Source organism: Gymnoscopelus braueri (assembly GCF_963280865.1).
Source record: "Gymnoscopelus braueri genome assembly, chromosome: 14".
Taxonomy (NCBI): domain Eukaryota; kingdom Metazoa; phylum Chordata; class Actinopteri; order Myctophiformes; family Myctophidae; genus Gymnoscopelus; species Gymnoscopelus braueri.
The window spans coordinates 43,878,308-43,900,597 of NC_137619.1; the positions used below are offsets into that span (position 1 = coordinate 43,878,308).

At 41.1% G+C, this 22,290-nt stretch overlaps 1 protein-coding gene across 4 annotated transcripts in view; it reads left to right on the forward strand.

Moving 5' to 3' along the window:
* Positions 1 to 6,408: 6,408 nt before the first annotated feature.
* hps1 (HPS1 biogenesis of lysosomal organelles complex 3 subunit 1) overlaps positions 6,409 to 22,290 on the forward strand; it is a 35,268-nt gene continuing 19,386 nt past the window's right edge. The window contains exons 1-8 of one of the 4 annotated variants that reach the window (XM_080449111.1): positions 6,409 to 6,546; positions 10,522 to 10,753; positions 11,830 to 11,964; positions 14,313 to 14,455; positions 15,018 to 15,126; positions 16,643 to 16,803; positions 20,259 to 20,358; positions 20,896 to 20,986. In XM_080449111.1, the coding sequence (XP_080305237.1) occupies positions 10,637 to 10,753; positions 11,830 to 11,964; positions 14,313 to 14,455; positions 15,018 to 15,126; positions 16,643 to 16,803; positions 20,259 to 20,358; positions 20,896 to 20,986 (856 nt within the window). In that variant the 5' untranslated portion in view covers positions 6,409 to 6,546; positions 10,522 to 10,636. Of the gene's footprint in view, positions 6,551 to 9,771; positions 9,866 to 10,521; positions 10,754 to 11,723; positions 11,800 to 11,829; positions 11,965 to 14,312; positions 14,456 to 15,017; positions 15,127 to 16,642; positions 16,804 to 20,258; positions 20,359 to 20,895; positions 20,987 to 22,290 lie in introns of those variants that run through there. The other 3 variants (XM_080449113.1, XM_080449112.1, XM_080449114.1) reach the window with 3 other exon arrangements.

Here is a 22,290-nt window from a genome sequence, read left to right on the forward strand (position 1 = left end):
CCACTTCAAACCCCAGCATCTAAATTCTGGGGAAAAACTCTTGCAGAAAATAGATCTACAAGCGTGGCTATTTTCAGAGAAGATATTTATTTAAGAGCGAAAAACAGAAAAGAAACTTGTAGTATAGAGCCTGAGGGACTCCGGTCAACCAACTTTGTGGGTGTGAGTGGTTAAAATCCACTGTTTATAAGCCTGGTTGCCTGGTGGATCAAGCAGTGCAGGAGCCTGCTGGTGTGCTGCAGTACCACTCTGCCAGACAGTAGCGGCTGAAACACTCGGGCTCTTTGAGAATTCTACCAGCTGTACTGATATATTCGCCGTAATAAAGAGATGAAAGCATGTGATTTATACGGGACTCATACAGAAGCACAAAAGAAAAAGAGAAGTAACCTGTTACAGAAGGAGCCTATAAATATTGTCTGAGCCGCCTTTACCGGGCAACTCTCTCGCCAAATATCCGTGTCTTTCTCTGCTCCACAGTCAAGCCATCAAACGATAACGAACGAGAATTAACGTTCCTGCCCTATGCCTGCAAATCCTCAGCAGCATTAGGTGTTGCCTTCTGAACTCACTGTCTCTCTCTCTCACATGCATGCAGAGACCCGAGGTACACGTGCACCCCTGCACACACACACATGCACTAACGCATGCACGTGTGAAAAGCACGCACGCACGCACGCACGCACGCACGCACGCACGCACGCACGCACGCACACACACACACGCACATACATAATACACAAAGGCTCTCCTTTGCTCTCTTTTGTGTGTGTCTTTCTCTCTCCCACACACACACACACACACACACGCGCACGCACAAACACATGCACGGACACAGACACACTTACGTGCACACTCGTGCATGCACACACTAATGCAGCCTCTCTTTAGCTTTGCCTCTCTCTCTCACCCTCAAACACACACACACACGCGCGCACACGCACGCACGTGCGCACACACACACACACACACACACAGAGAGAAACTGTTACACTCTCCGGCCCCAGATGTAAAGGCAGCTGCAGTGAGTCTTTGTAGTGTGTGGAGTGCTGTCTTGTCGCTGCATGAGGCAGGCCTTGATGGGAAGCATGAGTCTTCATGGGTTTGTTGGGCTGAACCTCTGGACCCGACGCTATGGCCCAGACAGGATAAAACCTGACCCAGACTCCACACAGTGTCTACTGATCCGTGGACCAACTGGGATCTGCTTGACAGCGCGATGAGGAGGTAGAGGTAGAGCAGGGGTTCCCAAAACCTTTTTTCTAGCTCGAGACCCAAAAGACACACATTTGGGACAGTGGTGGAAAAAGTAGGCTACTCAAATGTTTTACTTAAGTAAAAGTATCAATACTGCAATGTAGATACTCTGTTACAAGTAAAGTCCGGAATTAAAAATGTACTTGAGTAAAAGTACAGTAATGGTATCAAAATGTACCAAAAGTAAAAGTACTAAAATGCTTGAAATAGCAGTTCTACAAGCTCACAACGCGTCGCGAGTAAAGTAACTAGTAACTAAGGTTTTCAAATAATTGTAGGGGAGTAAAAGTACAATATTTGCCTCTGAGATGTACTGTAGTGGAGTAGAAGTAAAAGTATAGAAAATTGGAAATACTCCGGTAAAGTAAAAGTACCTCAAAATTGTACTTAAGTACAGTACTTGAGTAAATGTACTTAGTTACTTTACACCACTGCAAAAAAAATACATTATGAATTAATCACTTAAGCCCTGTAAGACCTCAGGCGATTCTACAAATGCCAGTAGCCTATAGTTTTCAAACATTTTCCCATCTGAAAATGTTTTGTGCCAGGGACCCCCAGAGGAGAAGATTTGAGCTTAAAAAAAATCAACATCTTTGATATCTTTCAAAAATGTTCAAAAATAGCACATGTACAAGCTCAAGCTTGTATCTGCTATTTTTGAGAACCACTGTTCTAAACCGATGTTCTAAATCCTAAAGAGTTTTCTGAAAAACTGAAATCTAAAATGACACAGATGCTTTCCCGGTTTGAATGGGTTAGGCCCTATTTGAAAAATAGTGAAAATAGCCTATCTACAAGGTCACAACGAAATGGTAGATTGTGTAATTTCAAAATTTTGAAAAAGACATTTTAATTCATGGAAGTTTGTACAATTGTATTTGTTTCCTGAAACATTCTTTGGAGAAAAGAAAAAAAATCTTTTGAAATTTTGTCGAGCGTAAAACAAAGGGCTATCCCGACGCATTGTTTGGGAACCTCTGAGGTAGAGGATGGTTTGTGCTGAACTGTGTTCCCAGTCCCCATTTTATCATACATGAGGGGCTACCCCCCTCGCTTTCCTCTCTCAGGCGACCTGAGCTACGTCCAGTCAAGCGTGACACTGGAAAACTGCAACACAATGGCTTCTCCGTAGTACGGACAATTGAATTACAGTACAAGACAGACTGAACTGTAGCCTGTTTGAGTTTCATGACAGCGACTTGTTACTCTGGCAGCCCTTCAGTCGTGATCCCGAACATGTCGTACCTTTGATTTTGCATTATTGCTTTAGGTTCCATTTACGGGAAATGGGCTTTTTGGCTTTTATGTAAATAATAAAGTTGGAGTCAGAAAGCGTCCGCAAGAACTCCCCCCCATTCCAGTCTCCTTGTCACATATGGTTCATTTTAAACAGGCCAACTCGGTTGACTTGTAAACAGTGTCCCAGACTCGTTCACACTTGGGTTCATTTATTCAGGAAGGCCCTGTGAAGAAGAGTTTCTGTCTCCCTGTCGTTGTCGTGTTATCTTACCATGAAGGCCACGCATTGATCCATCACTTCACCCTCACAGTTGCACAGGGATTTTCTTAAGCACAAACACACCACTGCTGTGCACGGAAAGGAGAGAGGGAGAGAGAGAGAGAGAGAGAGAGAGAGAGAGAGAGAGAGAGAGAGAGAGAGAGAGAGAGAGAGAGAGAGAGACAGAGAGAGAGAGAGAGCAAATATGTCAGGACAAGGAATCAAGAGCAAATTGAATTGGACTGTGCTTTCTCAAGCCAGCAACTTCACAGAGGGGTCAAGGTTAGTTTGAGAAGAACCATAGTGATCCGTTGTACATTAAACATTTCTCTGTTGCAGCGCAGTCTAGTGGGGCTTGACAGGGCAAGGTCAATATTAAGGTATTTAGTGGTGCACAGAATTGAAAGTATTGTGTGGTTACTGGAAACGGTAACTCAATATCTCATCTTCAAACAGAGCTACAATAATGAGGTTTTGTAGGTAAACTGAGTGACCTTAAGCACTTAAACCCTGTATACTTTGTTGACCAGAGTCCCCCAGGGCAGAGTTTCCCAACCTGGGGTTCTGGGGTGTGTGTGTGTGTGTGTGTGTGTGTGTGTGTGTGTGTGTGTGTGTGTGTGTGTGTGTGTGTGTGTGTGTGTGTGTGTGTGTGTGTGTGTGTGTGTGTGTGTGTGTGTGTGTGTGTGTGTGTGTGTGTGTGTGTGTGTGTGTGTGTGTGTGTGTGTGTGTGTGTGTGTGTGGGGTGGGGGGTCTGTTTGGAGGTAGTCCAAAATTGTTGCACAAAATCATAACTTGGTTTCATCCACTGTCTGCCAGTATGCTCGATTTGATATCAGTCCAACTTGTCATATGGAAAAACTTTTTTGAAAGAGCTTGTATCTTGGCTATATTCCCCATCTATATTTCCCTACAAGTATATAGGGTTTAATTGGTTACATGAAGTGAGTGTGTGCGTTTGCGCACGTGTGTGTGTGTGTGTGTGTGTGTGTGTGTGTGTGTGTGTGTGTGTGTGGGTGGGGGGGGGTCTCAGCTTTAGTCAGATGTAAGAAGGGGGGGGGCTGCAAGGAACAGAGGTTGGGAACCACTGCCCCCCCCAGGGGTCTATATAAGCCCCCTCCTTTTTTCCCTCTACACACACCAGGCATAGACGCTATAGGGTTCATGTGGTTTGTTTAAGTAATGACTTAAGAAGAAATGACAAAATGTATAAATTATCCTAAGCGAGGTTCTTTCAAATAGCAGTGAAGCTGCTGACATTCGGGCGAACTTAGTAAGCGGGATGTTATCGCCGGGGCCATTTCATGGAAATAGTTCTGTTTGAAAGGCTTTGGTTCTTATAAACCTTGCGATAATAACAGTTGAGCGTCACTTCCTCCGACAAAAGCCTGATTGTGTTGTGGGCTTTCGGGGCAACTGAACTGTACCATGTCTGGCTATAGTTCTGCGTGACAGCGCCTCCTTAGTGGACGTAACCATAACCAAGGCTTGCTTAACACTGTTTATACGCACTGATCCTTTTTGAGACATGCAAGGCCCCCTCTGCTCTGTTAGCAAACATTGAGGATTTGGTGATGTTTACTCTATATATACAGGAGTCAGCTTAAATAAGACTTCCACCAAACGCTGGGTCTCTGAAAACTGATGGACTAGATTAGATCCTGACCCGACACTTGGATCTCTTGGCATTTTGTACCGTTTTTTTTTTTTTACCCAAGCAAGGTTAATAAAACATAAATATTTATGTCCCAATGCTTTTCTTTGCTTTGCTCTGCCCAAGCAAATGGATGTCAGAAACCAAGCAAGCATAGCCTAAAATCTGAACGGAATACTCTGAAGAGAAAAAAAAAGACAGATCTGTGTATAAAGAAAGACATCTATCTAGGAATGGCGTGGCATTTTGTATGCACATGTATGCCATCTTGAATCAAATATTATGTTTTCATTTCAAGGACCCCCAGTTTGATATGCATTAGGCCACGGACCTCCATTTGATATGCTTTTTTAATCTCTGGGACACCAATCTATATACCGTAGAATCCTCAGTGTTAATTAAACTCCAGTGTGTGCAAATGTACAAACATTTGTACTGTAGCCTACTCTCTTGGAGTTACAGACCTGTAGCCTTGGACCCCCGGGGACCCCCTCAAGGACCCCTGGGGGCCCCGAGACCCCATGTTGAAAACCACTTATCTACCGAATGCATTTTGAAGGTTCATGTGGTCACTTTAATCCCATCAGATTCTCAGAAAGGTGTTGCAATGAAAAAGGCCTCTAATCCATGTTAAACATGCCTATACTGTTGAATTCCAGGAATACCAAACCATTGTTATACTGACTCTCAGTCCTATGCCCATGTTTAGCCTATAGCACATGACTTAGTCAGTCAGTCAGCATTGTATTAAGCACTGATCCTAAATAACTTTCTCACAAAGTCCCCCTTTTTACATTGATGCAGAACATACTGTAGCCGTTTCAAGATATTTATTCCTTACAGGATCAACATTGCAGTCGGAATGTTTTCTACAATAATGATAGGTAATACATGTATTATATAATCAGTTTGTTAAGTTTTAGCTGAATTTCATTATACAATTACACATTTTGCAATTCAGCCTTTATTCTTGAAAATGACACCAAACAGTGAATTAAAACAAATAATAAATAAGAAAGCTGCGCAGCACAAATTGTCTTATTTGTGTTCATTAATTAAAGTCTTCTCATTCCCCTGTCTGTGTTAATGACTTATTTGTTTGTAATGTGCTTTTTATTGTCAATAAACAGTGGTGGAGAGTAACTAAGTACATTTACTCAAGTACTTTACTTAAGTACAATTTTAAGGTATGTTTTACTTTACTGGAGTACCAATTTTCAAAGATTTTACTTCTACTCCATTACACCTCAAAGGCAAATATTGTACTTTTACTCCACTCTAATTACTTGATTTTTATACATTTTATACATTTGAAAACTTGGGAAATGGGACCTTCTGCATATGCAGTAAAAATGTACTTAAAGTACCAAAAGTAAAAGTACTCATTAACGCTTTTACTTTTGGTACTTAAAGTACCAAAAGTACTGTACCTTTTACTCAAGTACATTTTTGAATGCCAAACTTGTACTTTGTAACATACCATTTCTACAATAGGGGTATAGACCAATTATTTGTTTACTAACATTGAGACTGGATGCACAGCAGGTGATTGTTTCATGCAATCAATGTTGTTTTGGGATGCACCCCAACCCCCCTCTTGTGTTGGCTAGTGAGGCGCGTCCTAGCGAGACCTGACAGAATGGGTTTCATTTGCAACCAGTATGACACTAGTTGCAACCAGTGTGACGTCGTCTGTTAAGGGGTCTATAGATACTTTTACTTAACCACTTAAACCCCAGCATCCGTATTGTGGGCATAGCTTTCGCAGAAAATAGCCGATCAAAGCTTTCCCCCACAATAACAGAAAACAGAAAACAGAAAATACACTAGTATAGAGCCCTGACTCCACTCAACCACATGGGGTTCAAAGTGGTTGTTAAAGTAAAACAAATGTGAGTGCTTCTTCCATCACTGTCAATAAAGATGTGTAAAAAAAAAAAAAAGAAGGAAAAAAAGAGAAAAAATAGGAAGCCTGGCGGTGATAATAATAATGTCACATGACTCACATGGACCACGGAAGCAGCAGACAGTTTGGAACTGTTTAAACTGTTACATTGTTGCTACAGAACTACTAAGTCTGAACTGTGATCGACTTTGACATTGGAGCGCAGTGTCTGCCTCGTCACTACTATATGGAGTAAGTTGATACATTACAGGTTGCTTTATTATTATTATTGTACAGTTACAGATACTTCACACTGTATGTCCGTGCGGTCAGGAGTTTCGAGGGGAATTTTATACGGTAGTAAACAGTGGTGGAAAAAGTACCCACATTTGTTTTACTTAAGTGAAAGTATCAATACTGCAATGTAGAAATTCTCTGTTCAAAATTCGAAATTTTACTCGAGTAAAAGTTCAAAAGTATTGGCATCAAAATGTACCAAAAAAAAGTAACAAAAGTAGAAAGTACTCATTGTGCAGAATGTCCCATTCAGTTTTCATGATGTCTAAAATGTATAAAGATTTTTTTTTAAATAGCCGATCTACAAGCTCACAACGTGTAGCAATTTATGTTTTGTAATAATAACCTAAATCTACAAAGTAACTCAAGTTTTCCAATAATTGTAGTGGAATTATTGTCAATGTTGTCTCTGAGATGTAATGGAGTAGAAGTAAAAGTACTGAAAACTCAAAATTGTACTTAAGTACAGTACTTGAGTACATGTAATTAGTTACTTTACACCACTGTACAGTAGTAGTCTAGGATGGTATCGCTTGTCAAAGAGAATAGATCTACAAGCTCACAATGCATCATGCCTTATGTGCATGGTTTTATATCTGTTCAATTTAGTGTTGAATGTCATGTTAACTAACTGTTGTCACAACAATTCAAAGCAACTTTTTAAACCACAACAGATGTTTGCATTACATTATTATAGCTTATGCATTTAATACTTAAGCATGCAATTAAAAATGTAATATAATGTATAGACACAAAATGTCACGTAAGTGACTGATAGTCATAGTAGTAAGGAATAATGGCGTGTGTGTGTGTGTGTGTGTGTGTGTGTGTGTGTGTGTGTGTGTGTGTGTGTGTGTGTGTGTGTGTGTGTGTGTGTGTGTGTGTGTGTGTGTGTGTGTGTCTGTCTGTCTGTCTGTCTGTCTGTCTGTCTGTCTGTCTGTCTGTCTGTCTGTCTGTCTGTCTGTCTGTCTGTCTGTCTGTCTGTCTGTCTGTCTGTCTGTCTGTCTGTCTGTCTGTCTGTCTGTCTGTCTGTCTGTCTGTCTGTCTGTCTGTCTGTCTGTCTGTCTGTCTGTCTGTCTGTCTGTCTGTCTGTCTGTCTGTCTGTCTGTCTGTCTGTCTGTCTGTCTGTCTGTCTGTCTGTCTGTCTGTCTGTCTGTCTGTCTGTCTGTCTGTCTGTCTGTCTGTCTGTCTGTCTGTCTGTCTGTCTGTCTGTCTGTCTGTCTGTCTGTCTGTCTGTCTGTCTGTCTGTCTGTCTGTCTGTCTGTCTGTCTGTCTGTCTGTCTGTCTGTCTGTCTGTCTGTCTGTCTGTCTGTCTGTCTGTCTGTCTGTCTGTCTGTCTGTCTGTCTGTCTGTCTGTCTGTCTGTCTGTCTGTCTGTCTGTCTGTCTGTCTGTCTGTCTGTCTGTCTGTCTGTCTGTCTGTCTGTCTGTCTGTCTGTCTGTCTGTCTGTCTGTCTGTCTGTCTGTCTGTCTGTCTGTCTGTCTGTCTGTCTGTCTGTCTGTCTGTCTGTCTGTCTGTCTGTCTGTCTGTCTGTCTGTCTGTCTGTCTGTCTGTCTGTCTGTCTGTCTGTCTGTCTGTCTGTCTGTCTGTCTGTCTGTCTGTCTGTCTGTCTGTCTGTCTGTCTGTCTGTCTGTCTGTCTGTCTGTCTGTCTGTCTGTCTGTCTGTCTGTCTGTCTGTCTGTCTGACTGACTGACTGTCTTAAGCAGTAATAGCAGTTAATAAGAAAAATGTAACAGAACTGAGTCACCAACATGCATATATTTGCTTGATAATAATACATTTTCTTAATTCAAAAATGGGAAAAGATTAAGCCAGTTGAAATATTTAGCATTTTTATGCCAGTAAGAATAGACTGAAAAGTATTGAGCTTTTAAAGCCTTGATAATATTTATGCAAAGACTTGCATCCAGATCATCCACACTGGTCCTCTGATATCGTTGCTGTCGGCCTGAAACCTTGTATCTCCATTATTAAAACAGGTCTTTTTTTTCTTTTCGTAAATGAATGCCCTACTACGTCATACAGGAGTGTCGCACATACGAGGCATTGTGAGCTAGTAGATTCACTTCACTATGTTCAAAAAAAAATTAAATGTATGTTTTCAATAATATTAAAAAAGTAATGGTTTTGGACTTTCCAAATTTTATGTAATGTAATTCTCTCCTTGATGCGGGTGAACAGAAGAATTGGTCTAATCTGCAGAGCGATAATATCAGCAAATCTAACGCAATCTAGATGGGATGGGACACGTTATCTTGAAGCGCCATCCCTTCTTTTTGACAAGCCAGTAGCCACACCATGGTACTACAGAGTACAAATTAGGTTTAGGATGAGATGGAACCTTTTGGTTCAGATGACGGTCTGTAGGACAACAAATATTTAAGTGTAGTATAGATGTATGTAACATTCATCGTCTCTGTCGGGTGGAAAAAACCTCATATGTCCAAAACTAACTTTTTCAGGATTCAAATTCAAAAATAGCAAAAGCAGCAGATCAAAACGCAGCTTCGAGCTTCGAGCTTGTAGATCTGCTACTTTTGATACTTTTGTGTGACACTGTAGTATGATCAAGTAGGGCGTTAATTTATGAAAAAACACAAAAAGTCGGAATATGGAGATAAGAGGTTTCTGCCCGACAACAACGATATGTGGGTCTCACAGTTGACGTATTTTTTTTAACATCTGTAATCGACACACGAATGCTGGTGTTCCCGATTTCTTTCCATAAATCAGTGTTATTGAACACCCTTTACAACTGTGTGTTGGTAAAACAAATATTGAACCAAAAAAATAAAAAATTTAAAAGTGCTTCTGACAGAACCAGCTAACTCCATTGGATCCTCAAACTTTCTTCTAAACCAGCTAACTCTAATAAAGGGGGGTGGAGTTAGCTGGTTTTGCTGAGTCCAGGCTCCACCCCCTTTTGACCTCCAACCTCATTGTGAGCTTGGAGGTCCATTCAGCTGTTCTTATCAATGATGAACAAAACCTCCTAACTCACAGAGATATACAACTGGGGGTCCTTAAATGGAAAAGGTTGAGAATCAGTGCATCATACAACGAGTAACGCATGATTTCATGACAATCAGATAAGAGAGAAGGAGGCCAATCGAGGCAACACATTTCTTTCCACTCTGACATTCCAGGGCTTTATCAAGACCTTTCAGATATGCCTCAGGACTCAGGTGAGATTTACATTCCAGGCACTGAGCATCTTGTTCTAGTGAAGATAACCGAAATACCAAATATTCCTCTCCTCTCCCATACAGTTTCAGTGAGTCGCTAAATGACACTTTCACTGCTACAAACGCCGTTGCCGATTTTGAGTCACTGAATGATTTGCTCACCAGTGGTGGAAAAAGTATTCACATTTTTTACTTAAGTAAAAGTATCAATACCGCAATATAGAAATACTCTGTAAAAGTCCGGAATTCAATATTTACTTGAGTAAAAGTGCAAAAGTATTGGTATAAAAATTGACTTAAAGTACCAAAAGTAGAAAGTACTCATTATGCAGAATGTCCCATTTCTCAAGTTTTGTATATGTATAAATTGTATACACATCTTTTGAAAATAGCTGATCCACAAGCTCACAATGCGTCGCATCGCAACACATTGTGAGCTTGTAGATCGACTATTTTCAAATGGCCGAAATGTATATGGCTGAAGTGGTTAATATATGTCTTAATAATAATCTGAATCTACAAAGTAACTAGTAACTAAAGTTTTCAAATAATTGTAGTGGAGTAAAACTACAGTATTTGCCTCTGAGATGTACAGTAGTGGAGTAGAAGCGAAAGCACTGAAAACTGGAAATACTCCAGTAAAGTCAAAATACCTCAAAATTGTACCTGGTACAGTACTTGGGTAAATGTACTTAGTTACTTTACACCACTGTTACTCACATGAAATATTATTATTTGTTCATAGAGCCCAGTGCTGCCAACCCCTCCTCAAAACGACACACGAGTTGTGCGCCATGGGTGCAGTGAACGGGCCACTACAGTGATACATACAGCAAGACGGGATTGGATCCGTGCTCCAGATGAAGTGTCTGCTGATAACCAGCGAGAGCGCCGAGGTTCTCTTCCACTGGACCGACCCGGAGTTTCAGCAGAAGATCACACAGCAGTATGGAGCGTCTCAGGAGGAGGACCAGAGTGTAAGCCTCGCAATCATCCTCCTATAATTCGACAAAGCTCTGTGCGGGTGGTGAGACCAACATCTCTTCTGCCCGGTTCTCCTCAGTGGCTGGATCAATTGATCTGAATTTGCACACAGCCATTGACCATTACCATGTGCACAGAACAGCGAAGCCCGTTTTTCGCTTGCCCCAAATGTCAGCTGTTTATTGGCGGTTTTGTGTTCGCTGGCTCCCGGGTTGCCAAATCATGTGTGCATATCCCCCCACGGGTATGGTCTAGTTTGAGATAATCGCAATTATTTCGTGGCAATTATTTTCATGGTGAAAAATTTTCACACGTTTTCAAACGTATTCCAAAAATAGCGGGACAATTGATGCTCAACAAGCTCACAGCGCATCGCTTCGCCTCGCATTGTGAGCTTGTTGATCAGCAATTTTTCTAAAGTCTGAAATTATTACAAATATCAGTCATTTCTTTATAGCCTACATTTAAGTTATTTGTCTGCCCTGTGCAACTTTTTTTTACAAAGCCTAAAAGTCAAATAGAAATGCAATTTTTATTTATATGTTATGTATATATTCAATGCCAAAAACATTATTTAAGTGTAAGGAGGAACGATGGGTGGTTTTAAGTCACTCTCTCTTATGGTTGGGTTATTTCCCTTATATCACTTTCACATTATGTGTAGGGCTGCAACAGTTAAAAGAAACTAATCAAATATAATAAATATATTTAAAATAAATTGTGAGAGTGCCACGCTACAAGCTTGTAGATCTGCTTTTTTTTTTTTAAGTGAAAATGTGTGCAAATCTTTGAATATATATGTTTTCTAAAGCAGTTTTATTTATTTTATTATGTTGCTATAATATCATTGGTTCTCAAACTTTTTTCATGTCAAGGACCACCCAAAACGTTGTTCCAGGGACCCCCCAGAAGCAAAGATTTGAGTTAAAAATGTTCGCTTTAAAAAACTATATATATGAATTGAAAAAGTAATGGATAGTTGCAGCCCTATGTATGGATTGTTGTTTTGCTTCAAAGTGTGCCGTGTGTGTGTGTGTGTGTGTGTGTGTGTGTGTGTGTGTGTCCTCAGCCTCCAGCCTTTGAGGACAGCATCAACACGCTGTTTGCGCCCATCATCATCTCCTGCAGTACCATGGTGGACAGACTGGGGGACAGCTATGCTTGTTTCACCACAGAGAACGACCACACCTACGTGTTACACCAGGTAACCACTAACAACCTCTTAACCCATTAACCCCTTAAGACCGGGGACGCATCTGTGTCGTTTTAAGATTTCATTCAAAAATAGCAGATCTACAAGCTCATTCATTCAAAAATAGCAGATCTACAAGCTCAAATAGCAGATCTACAAGCTCATAGCACGGCACCGAGTGCCGCACTATGAGCTTGTAGATCTGCTATAAATCGTGATATTTTTTTTGCAAATCTTTGAATATATTTATTCAGTTTTAACTCAAATCTTTGCTTCTGGGGGTCCCTGGAACAACATATTTTGAGATGGGGGGGTGGGTCCGTGGTTTAATTAACGCCATACGTGATCATACTAGAGCGTCACACGAAAGCATCAAAAGTAGCACATCTTCTGCTTCGCGCCGCGTTTCGAGCTTGTAGATCTGCTACTTTTGCTTTTTTTTTTTTTTTATCCTGAAAAGTAACAGTTTTGGACATATGAGGTTTCCACCCGACAGAGACGATTTGAAGCAGATCGTAACACGGAGCAGTGAGCACGTTGTGATCAACATGCAGTGTCTCTTTAACACATTATATCATGTGGTGTGAGCCGTGTTGGCGCATCAGAGCAGGCTTTGTCTGACTGCACCGCATGATGTGAATGCTGATTCACTGGTTCACTTCCTCTCCTCACTGCCTGATGGGGCGTTTCATATTAAGTTTGGATCATAAAGGAGGAAAAAAAAAACATACAATGATGTCAATAACAATTCAGAAATAAAATGCTTGAAATGCATGAGATGCAAAAAATGTGTGACTGTGACCATATTTTATGTGCCGTTGCATTCATCCCCCTGGCTAGTCCTACACACATGTACTATGTACATGTACATATACCACTTGATCATATTACAGCGTCACACAGAAGTAGCAGATCTACAAGCTCGCGCTGGGTTTCGAGCTTGAAGATTGCTACTTTTTGCTGTTTTTGAATTTGAATCCTGAAAAGTAACAGTTTTGGAAATATGAGGATTTCCACCCGACAGAGACGATATGTACATACTATTTAGAAGTAGGACCCATGCCCACAGCACCTTCAAAGCACCTCAAAGTGTGCTACTGTATGATTAACCACTTACGCCCTATTTTATACTTGGTCATATGATAGTATCGTACGAAAATATCCCAGCGAAAATGGCTCACAACGTGTCGCCGAGGTTGTAGATTTGCAATTTTTGCTATGTTTGAATTTTTTTTTAACATGTTTTCCTATAATGACATGCCCAAAATGGAGACACCAGGGTTAATGTACGCATTTGCCTTTCCTTTAAGGCTTTAACTTACTACTTATTGTTATTCTTAATGATTTGTTTTGTTGTTGTTATTGCTGCTACGATGTTGCAAACCAAAGTATTTTACTCTTGTGTACTCGTGAGATAACAAATCATCTCTGTCGGGTGGAAATCTCTTTTGTCCAAAACTGTTACTTTTCAGGATTCAAGTAAAAAAATGGCAAAAGTAACAGATCTACAAGCTTGAAACGTGCCACTTCGCGCCGCGTTTCAAGCTTGTAGATCTGCTACTTTTGATGCTTTTGTGTGACGCGGTAGTATGATCACTTGACGTAAACCCTTTTGCTCTTTGAGGAGCATTAGGTCATTTGTGAATTTCCTCCAGCTGGTTCGGTGTTGGGCGATCTTCTCTGCTTCCTTCCAAGATGTTCCTTTTTCCCCCAGAGTTCCGCCACGACAGACATTTTCCAGCTGTTTCTGGGTCTTCCTGGTTTCCTTTTCCCCTGAGGGTTCCAGGTTAAGGCCTGCCCGGTTATGTTGGAGGATGGTTTCCTCAGGGTGTGCCCAATCCAGCCCCATTTCCTGCGTTTAATTTCAATTGGTTCTTGTTGTGTGGTTTGCCAGAGCTCTTAATTTTGTGATGGTATTAGGCCAATACATTACCAGGATGTGTCGTAAGCATCTTTTGATGAATGTTTGCAGTTTGTTTGATGTTGCTTTTGTGGTTCTCCATGTTTCCGCCCCGTAGAGTAAAACTGACTTTACGTTGGCGTTGAAGATGTTAGATTTGTGTGAAGATGTGTTTTGAGTTCCATACTTGCCTTAGTATTAAAAATGCTGTCCTAGCCTTCCCTATTCTTGCTTGCATGTCTTTGTCGCTGCCTCCGTCCTTCCCAACAATGCTTCCCAGGTAGATGTATGTGTCCACCTCTTCTAGTAGGGCATTAATTTACGAAGAAACTAAACAAAAAAAGTTAAAATATGGAGATGAGCGGTTTCTACCAGACAGCAAATGAAATAGAATCTTGAATCTAGATTAAAAAGTCAAATTTTCATGAGTGTCTATACATTTATTTTGCTCCTGTCACAGTTTGACGAGTGTCTGTACATCGCTGTGAACGGCGACGGCGAGGAGGGAGAGGACGACCTGCGGAGGAAGATCTATGCGCTGAAGAAGATGATCGAGGTTCTCTTCGGCATGGTGACCCTCAGCAGTAACCTCCTCAGGAGAGAGTGCGTCAAGTTGCAGCACATCCATTATTTTATACTTTTGTAGGGGTGTGCCGATTTCACGATACGATACACGATATTGGGCTCACGATATTGAAACGATACGATATACGGAAATATCATATTATGAAAATGTATGGGGGGGATAAAAAGCTTATGAAAATATATGGGGGGGGGAAAAGGAAATGCAAACAAATACTTCTGTTTTTGCATTATTATTGCAACAACAAAAAAAGGTTTTGAAAAAAACGGCAAAACGATACATATCGTTGAAAACGTATCGCGATATATCGCAGGACGATACTTGGGCTATTAAAAAAAAAGCCAAATATTTAGCAATTGTTCGTTTGAAAAAAGATATTAAAAGATTTGCACACATTTTCCACGATAAAAAAAAAATAGCAGATCTACAAGCTCGTAGCGCGGCACCGAGTGCCGCGCTACGAGCTAGTAGATCTGCTATTTTTGAATGGCCAAAGAAATCTTCAAATGACACGGATGCGTTCCCGGTCTTAATGGATTAAGGTTCCAATGAATTGTTGTTGTGTGTTCGGCGTTTGGCCAGACTACGCCCTCAGGACACAGAGCAGAGGACCAGGCTGTGGAAACATCTGCAGGGCCTGCTGGAGACCTACAGCCACCTCCGTGCCAATGACCAGAGCTTCTTGGTGGAGGTACAGCGCTAGAAATGAAGGGGTGACTGCTAGTCCACACATAATTATGCAGAGAATCCTGAACTTCAATTCTGAATCCCATTAACCATAATCTGAATGATTATGCTTAGTCTTTTTCCTTTAGGCTGTTTTATGTTATTTTTGGGGATTATATATATATATATATATATATATATATATATATATATATATATTTAACCCATTAACACATCCACTGCCAAGGGCTAATCTCATAATGTACTCACCAGTGCCAAGGTGTTTTTGTTGTTTTTTTGTTTTTTTCATGTCGCCATAGATCTTGTTAAAATCCTTAAGATTGAGCGCTACACGGTCTGTTTACATCCGCGCGATCTCCCTGTATCTCCCAGTGAAAACCACGTGTCAAACGGGGCATCCATGTTTGAGTTAGAGCGGATTACGTTAAACAGTGAAATGCGAGGAGAAAAAACTACAGGAAGAGAATTGAGTTTCAGTTTCGTCTGTAGAATGGGAGCGGGCGTGAGCGTCAAAACCGGATCCCAAATAATTCTATTTCCTGTCATCAAACCGGAAACGGAAGTGGATCAAAAAAAATCCGAAAGTGCACCCGGACCGCGCATGCGCGAAAAGACCGCAGCCCGTAGGGCTACGGTCTCGGCGCTTAACAGTTGGATTTAACGGCCCGTAGGACTACGGTCTTGGCAGTTAATGTGTTAACTCATGAGTGCCATTCACGTGTTTCACGTGTTTTACCGCTATGGTGCAACGTGAAAAAAATAGAAAAAATAAAAGATTTTTTTTTTTAATTAATTTTTTTTGTTCAGAACCCAAGATATCATTATATGAAGATTTGCAGCTCCATACACTCCTTGTTTAACTTATAACTGAAAAAGGCTGTATCTCGCTACCTAAGCACTTTTTTTTTACTTTGAAAAAAAAAAAAAAAAAAAAAACGTACTGGCCAGAAATAGCCAGAAATAATTCAGGCACTCAATGAGTTAAGACCTGAGGCCGATTCTACAAATGCCTTCTAAATCAGTAGTTCTCATACAGTACTTTCAAAGTACGAGAACTGTCAGCGCGTGACGCGCTGTGAGCCTGTATATCTGCCATTTTTCCCCAAAATGTCTCTCATAATACAGCACTGAGCACACTGGCCAATACAAAAGGCGAGTGCGTTCCGGTGCGCAATTTCCGAACGCACCCTATATGATAATTTTGTTACAGTGTTGTGAGCTTGTAGATCGGCTATTTACTTTTTTTTTTGCCTCACAATATTTCATAATGTGGCCAATGTTTGACCAGTATTTATAGTATAATTTGTTGATTACGTTTGATGCAGTAATCGTCTTTTTTATTTTATTATTTTTTTGAGTTATTCAAAAGGTCTTAAAAGTCCTTAAATTGTCACTTCACTGTCATCTGGGGACCCCCCAAAAATCCTGTCTGGGGGGGGGGGGCGACCTACAGGTTGATAACCACTGCTTCTGATTAATATTCTCCTCTTGTTCCTCTCACCTTCCTCTCGTCCCATCAGGCAGTGGAGCGATTGATCCACCCCACCCTGTGTGAGCAGTGCATTGAGTTCCTGGAACGGCGCTTGGTGCAACAGCTCAACAGCAGCGGCGAGCGGGCGGGAGAAGAGGTGCTGCACGCCTTCATCCTGGTGCACACCAAACTCCTGGCCTTCTACTCCAGGTAGTCATCATGGCAGATGTTTCAACACAGCTTTTTTACTTTCACTGCAGGTGTAGTTTTGCTCTTTCCAGCAACTTCTCTTGTAAATTTCCGCTGTGAAAATTCCTTGTTGGAATGTCCAGCCGCCTCCACCCAGTCACATGTAAGTCGTGTATCATTCCAGAGGTGTAGCTCGGAATATATTTTTCGTAGCCATTCCCTATGCAAAAGGCTTAGGTACTACAGAACTGTTTTAATTCATGTCACGGACAGATACCGAACAATACCTATTTTGAAAATGGTCTGAGATCTGCCCGTCACTTTTTGTGTTTTTTTGTAAATGAATGCCCTACTTCATTATACTACAGCATCACACAAAAGTATCAAAAGCAGCAGGTTCGAGCTTGTCGATCTTCTGCTTTTGCTATTTTTGAATTTGAATCCTGAAAAGTAACAGTTTTAGGACATATGAGGTTTCCACCCGACAGAGACGATATACGTTTATAAAAGGCAATTCTGTTAACAGTTCACAATTTCAACCACTATGTTGTCTACACCGACTACACCTAGATCTCGGATACATCAATGTTGAGAAATCATGCTTAAACGGTTGTTCCACTGCATTATTACGTGTAGGAAGTCCAAAATTCCGACGTGTCTGGAACGCAGCATAAGCACATCTGCTTCTTATATAGGTACTGAATTATTTGCATTTGTAATTCTTATTACCACTGCCAAAGGAGTTGGACAAGGGTTATTCTTTGCTGTTTGTTGTAGGATACAGGATACAGGATCTCTTAAGTTCTGATTTGCATGAAACTTTGTTAAAAGTGTGGTCATGGAAGAATAGAAAGAACTGATTACTCATTTCCTACCAATAGACCTTTTTTCACGGCAGCCATATTGACATGCGTAAATAGTTCGGTCAGGTTACATCCTGTACAGGTGTTACCAATGATACTAATCAATGTTCCATTGCATTCAGGTCAAACTGGAAAGACACTGATACACTAAATGGAACAGAGCCTTAATTCGTATCATTGGTAACACTGTGTCAATATGGGCTGCCATGAAAAAGGCCTATTGACCAAAGTGTGGCTTCTCATCAGGGGTGAAAGTAGACAGATGTAGACCATTATTATTATTTGTTTACAAACATTGAGACTGCACACACAGATGCCGGTTGCATGTAATAAATTCCCAACCGATCCCCAAACCTGTTTTGAGGAGCGCTGGTTTCGGTTCATTCAGCGTCCTCCTGTGCGTAGTGCTGTCGAGGCGGCCCCTATAGCGACGCACATACTTTTATTTTGATAGGGAGAGCTCACAAGTAAACATCCTAAGCCTTCTTCCTCCACACTGGGAGGTGTGGCGCGTTGTGAGCTTGTACATCTGCTATTTTCGAAAGTTGTAAGTTCTCAGGGTTCGTACTAACCATCTGAGCAGGGCAGCAAATTGGGTTCTGAGAACCGTATCCGAAACCGAGCCGCAGCATATGAAAAACACATCCAGAACTAGAGAAATACGGTTCATGACACTGCATCAAGGTCAAGGTCAAGTTTATTAATATGTCCCAAACATGGTTCAGTGCCAGTACGCAGTACCTGGAAGAGGGCACATTAGCCCCCTGCCAAAAGACACGTACTGTGCACCATCGCATTTCCAACAACAGAACACATCTGGTAACTTTAGGTCAACATAAACAACTGTTTAAGTTTTCTTATGAATTCCTTCTAAATTGTTCCAGTGTGTTTTTGCCCAGCACAGACCTGTGGCTTTTTAACCACTTGAACCCTCTGTACTTAGTAAACTAAGGTTATTTGACCGGGGTAGTCTCTGTACCCCAGCAGTGGTAATCAAACTTTTTAATTTCAAGAACTCTCATAAGTCAGAGTTACAGACCCTGTAAGGGTCCATTTGGAACCCCATTCACGGAACCCTGAGGGTCCCTGGAATCCACTGGTCTACACCAAATCTCTTCGCCGAAAATAGCCTATCTACAAGCTCACAACGCGTTGCGACACGTTGTGAGCTTGTACCGTAGATCTGCTATTTTCTGTGAATGTTCCCCCACCAAAACAGGGATGCCAGGGTTCAAGTGGTGGAGGGAGGAGGACCTGACACCCCCCCCTCCCCCACCCCGCTGCGACGCTCCCTTTCCAACACCGTTCAGTTATTGGCTAACGCCAACTAGCGCTGTAACTGACTGTCTGATATGCAGCGCTGTGGGTGTCTGGCAACCAGTCGCCGAAATATTCCCATGTCAAAATGACAGACAAAATAAGTCATGCTTCATGATGTTCAATATTCCAATAACAAATAGAGCAGATCAAACAAGCTTTGTTATGTAAGTCTGGCATGAGAACCGTGTGTGTGTGTGTGCGTGTGTGTGCGTGTGTGTGCGCGCGCTCGCATCTTTAGCTCATAAACGCACATTAGCCCCCCTGTAGCTCTGGAACTCGGTGCTGTGTAGTTAAATTCCAGCTGATAGGCGAAACGGTCAAATTCGTTCTTTTTTTCCGAACATACTGTAGCATCAACAATGTAAAAAGGTAGAAAAAAAGAAAAGGTAGTGGCGAGAAGCAGATACTCTGAATGCGTTCACGTAACCATGAAAAGCAAAATGGGGGTGATGGAGAGCTCATTAAATATAGTGCTGAACTATCCGATGTGGAGATGGCATATCTTTCTCTGCATGGCATTAGAGGTATGCACTCACTCCACTGAGTGCAGTCGACTAGTTTTGTAGCTCTCAACCTTTTTTGAGCTCAGCGCCACTAGTATTTCAAAGTATCCTCAAAGACCACCCCACTCCACTAACTCACACTATTAGTATATGCATAACACTGTCACTTCTGTTTTATATCGTCTCTGTCGGGTGGAAACCTCATATGTCCACAACTGTTACTTTTCATGATTCCAATTCAAAAGTATAAAAAGTAGCAGATCTACAAGCTCGAAACGCGGCGCGAAGCTGTAGTATGATGAAGTAGTGCTTTAATTTACGAAAAAACACAAAAAGTTAGAATATGGAGAGAAGAATGGTTTCTGCCCAACAGCAACGATGTACTGTGCAAGAAAAAAATAAAACAAAATTAACATTCATTTTACTTCGTTGCACGCCAGTGCCCACCAAAAATAAAGGATCTGCAAGATCGGTAGATTGTGCAACCACCTCGCGCAGAAAGTATATCAAGCGCTTAACGGTCAATATTTCAGTTTAAACTTTTTTTCCCCCACAGTACGCCTATTAGTTCAAGAGATGATCTTAAAATTGATGGACTTCTGAAATATTATTTGGGTTGAGGGTCTGTGTTTGAGAAAACTAGTGTTCATTCAACAGTTCATTCAAGACTTTCCCACTATAGTGAACCACCTCTTTGCTTCTCTTCCTGCCCACACATGCACTGTCCAGTGTTTCCACTATAGTGAACCATCTCTTTGCTTCTCTTCCTGCCCACACATGCACTGTCCAGTCGGAATGCCAGCACGCTCACCACCTCCGACCTGCTGGCCCTCATCATAATGGTGCAGAATATGTATCCCAGCATGGACCTGGATGACCCTGGCACCGAGGTAGGTCGCTACCAAGCAGTGGTGGAAAAAGTACTCAAATGTTTTTCTTAAGTAAAAGTATCAATACTGCAATTTAGAAGTACTCTGTTACTGGTAAACGTCTGGAATTCAAAATGTACTTGAGTAAAAGTACAAAGGTCAAAATGTACTTAAAGTAAAAGTACTAAAATGTTTGAAAATAGCAGATCTACAAGCTCATGTAGATGTAGATCGGCTATTTTCAAATAGCCTAGGTATAGAATAGGCCTAAAGTGGTTAATGTATGTTTTATAATGTAATAATTTATATCTGCAAAGTAACTAGTAACTAAAATGTTCAAATAATTGTAGTGGAGTAAAAGTACAATATTCATCTCTGAGATATAGTGGAGTAGAAGTAAAGGTATAGACAATTGGAAATACTCCAATAAAGTAAAAGTACCTCAACATTGTACTTAAGTACAGTACTTGAGTAAATGTACTTAGTTACTTTACACCACTGCTACCAAGTCACCATTGGACGTGTGTGTGTGTGTGTGTGTGTGTGTGTGTGGTGTAGGATGTGGAGAGCACCTCTGGTTCAGGTCCTGATATCTTCTACACCCCAGAGCCCTCCCCTACTGGTGGTTCGCTCCCATCAAACAGTTCAGGTAGACTTTGAATGTGCGTGCGTGCGTGCTTGTTTGTGTGTCAGGAACAGAATCCGAATCAACTTCATTGTCACATGGTTTACAGGTGTAAAAAACAGTGGGTGAAAAATCTGTTTTTGTGCAAGCTCAATCGTTTTTGTTACTTCCATAAAAAGAGAAAGGGAAGAAGAAGAGGGGGGGGGCAAGGGGAAGAGAGAGAGATAAAAAGAAAAAAACAATCTCTCTACTACATATTTACACAATCTATTCGGTGTGTTAAAGGGCAAGACCACTTTGGTAGAGGTTTGGGTTGTGTTACCTTGCCATGATGTAACTCCAAAGGTGGGCAAGAAATAAAAAATAATTGCTCCATTGATTAGAAATTGATAATTCAAAATATGCTCCTCATTGACTTACATTGTATGGTAAAACTGCTCTCAAAGTCACTCTTTTAGCACAAAAACGAATGCAAACAAAGTTGATTCAGACAATATAGAACATCACCAATGTATCACCCAGTACTGTTTTTTTTTTAAAATAAAATTGTCAACTTCCTGTTGATTTTGCCATTTTTGATAAGTAGAAAACCCGGACTGGATCGGCGGATCCGGATCCAGATCTTCAAATAGTAAAATCAACAGGAAGTTGACATTTTTATTAAAAAAACAAACAGTACTGGGTTTGGTGATGTTCTATATTGTCTGAATCAGCTACGTTTGGGTTCATTTATGTGCTAAAAGAGTGACTTTGAGAGCTGTTTTACCGTACAATGTAAGTCAATGAGGAGCATATTTTGAATTATCAATTTCTAATCAATGGAGCAATTATTTTTGATTTCTTGCCCACCTTTGGAGTTACATCATGGCAAGGTAACTACACAACCCAAACCTCTACTAAAGTGGTCTTACCCTTTAAGTACCTGAGGTAGAACATAAGGTGCAGTAAAGTAAGTACCTGAGGTAAGATATAAGGTGCGTGAGCATAGCAGCAGATAGACTGTATATACTGTAGCACTATATGCTATGGACGTTAGTTAAGAAAAAAATTAATCTGCGTGTTGTACATGGGATTAAGGTGCATAGTGTCAGTGCATGTCGACCACATAGTATACGTGTGTGTGTGTGTGTGTTCACATTATGCACATGTTTAGTTATTGATATCTGTATGTCGTTGCTATCGGGCAGAAACTTTGTACGTCCAAAACCGTTACTTTCCAGATAATTGTAAAAAGAACCTGTGGATGGATTGTCATAAGCTCTTAATATTATTCATTGGCTCAGTATCTCACAGACAGACTTCCAGGCGGGTTCTGCTGCCTCCAAGGG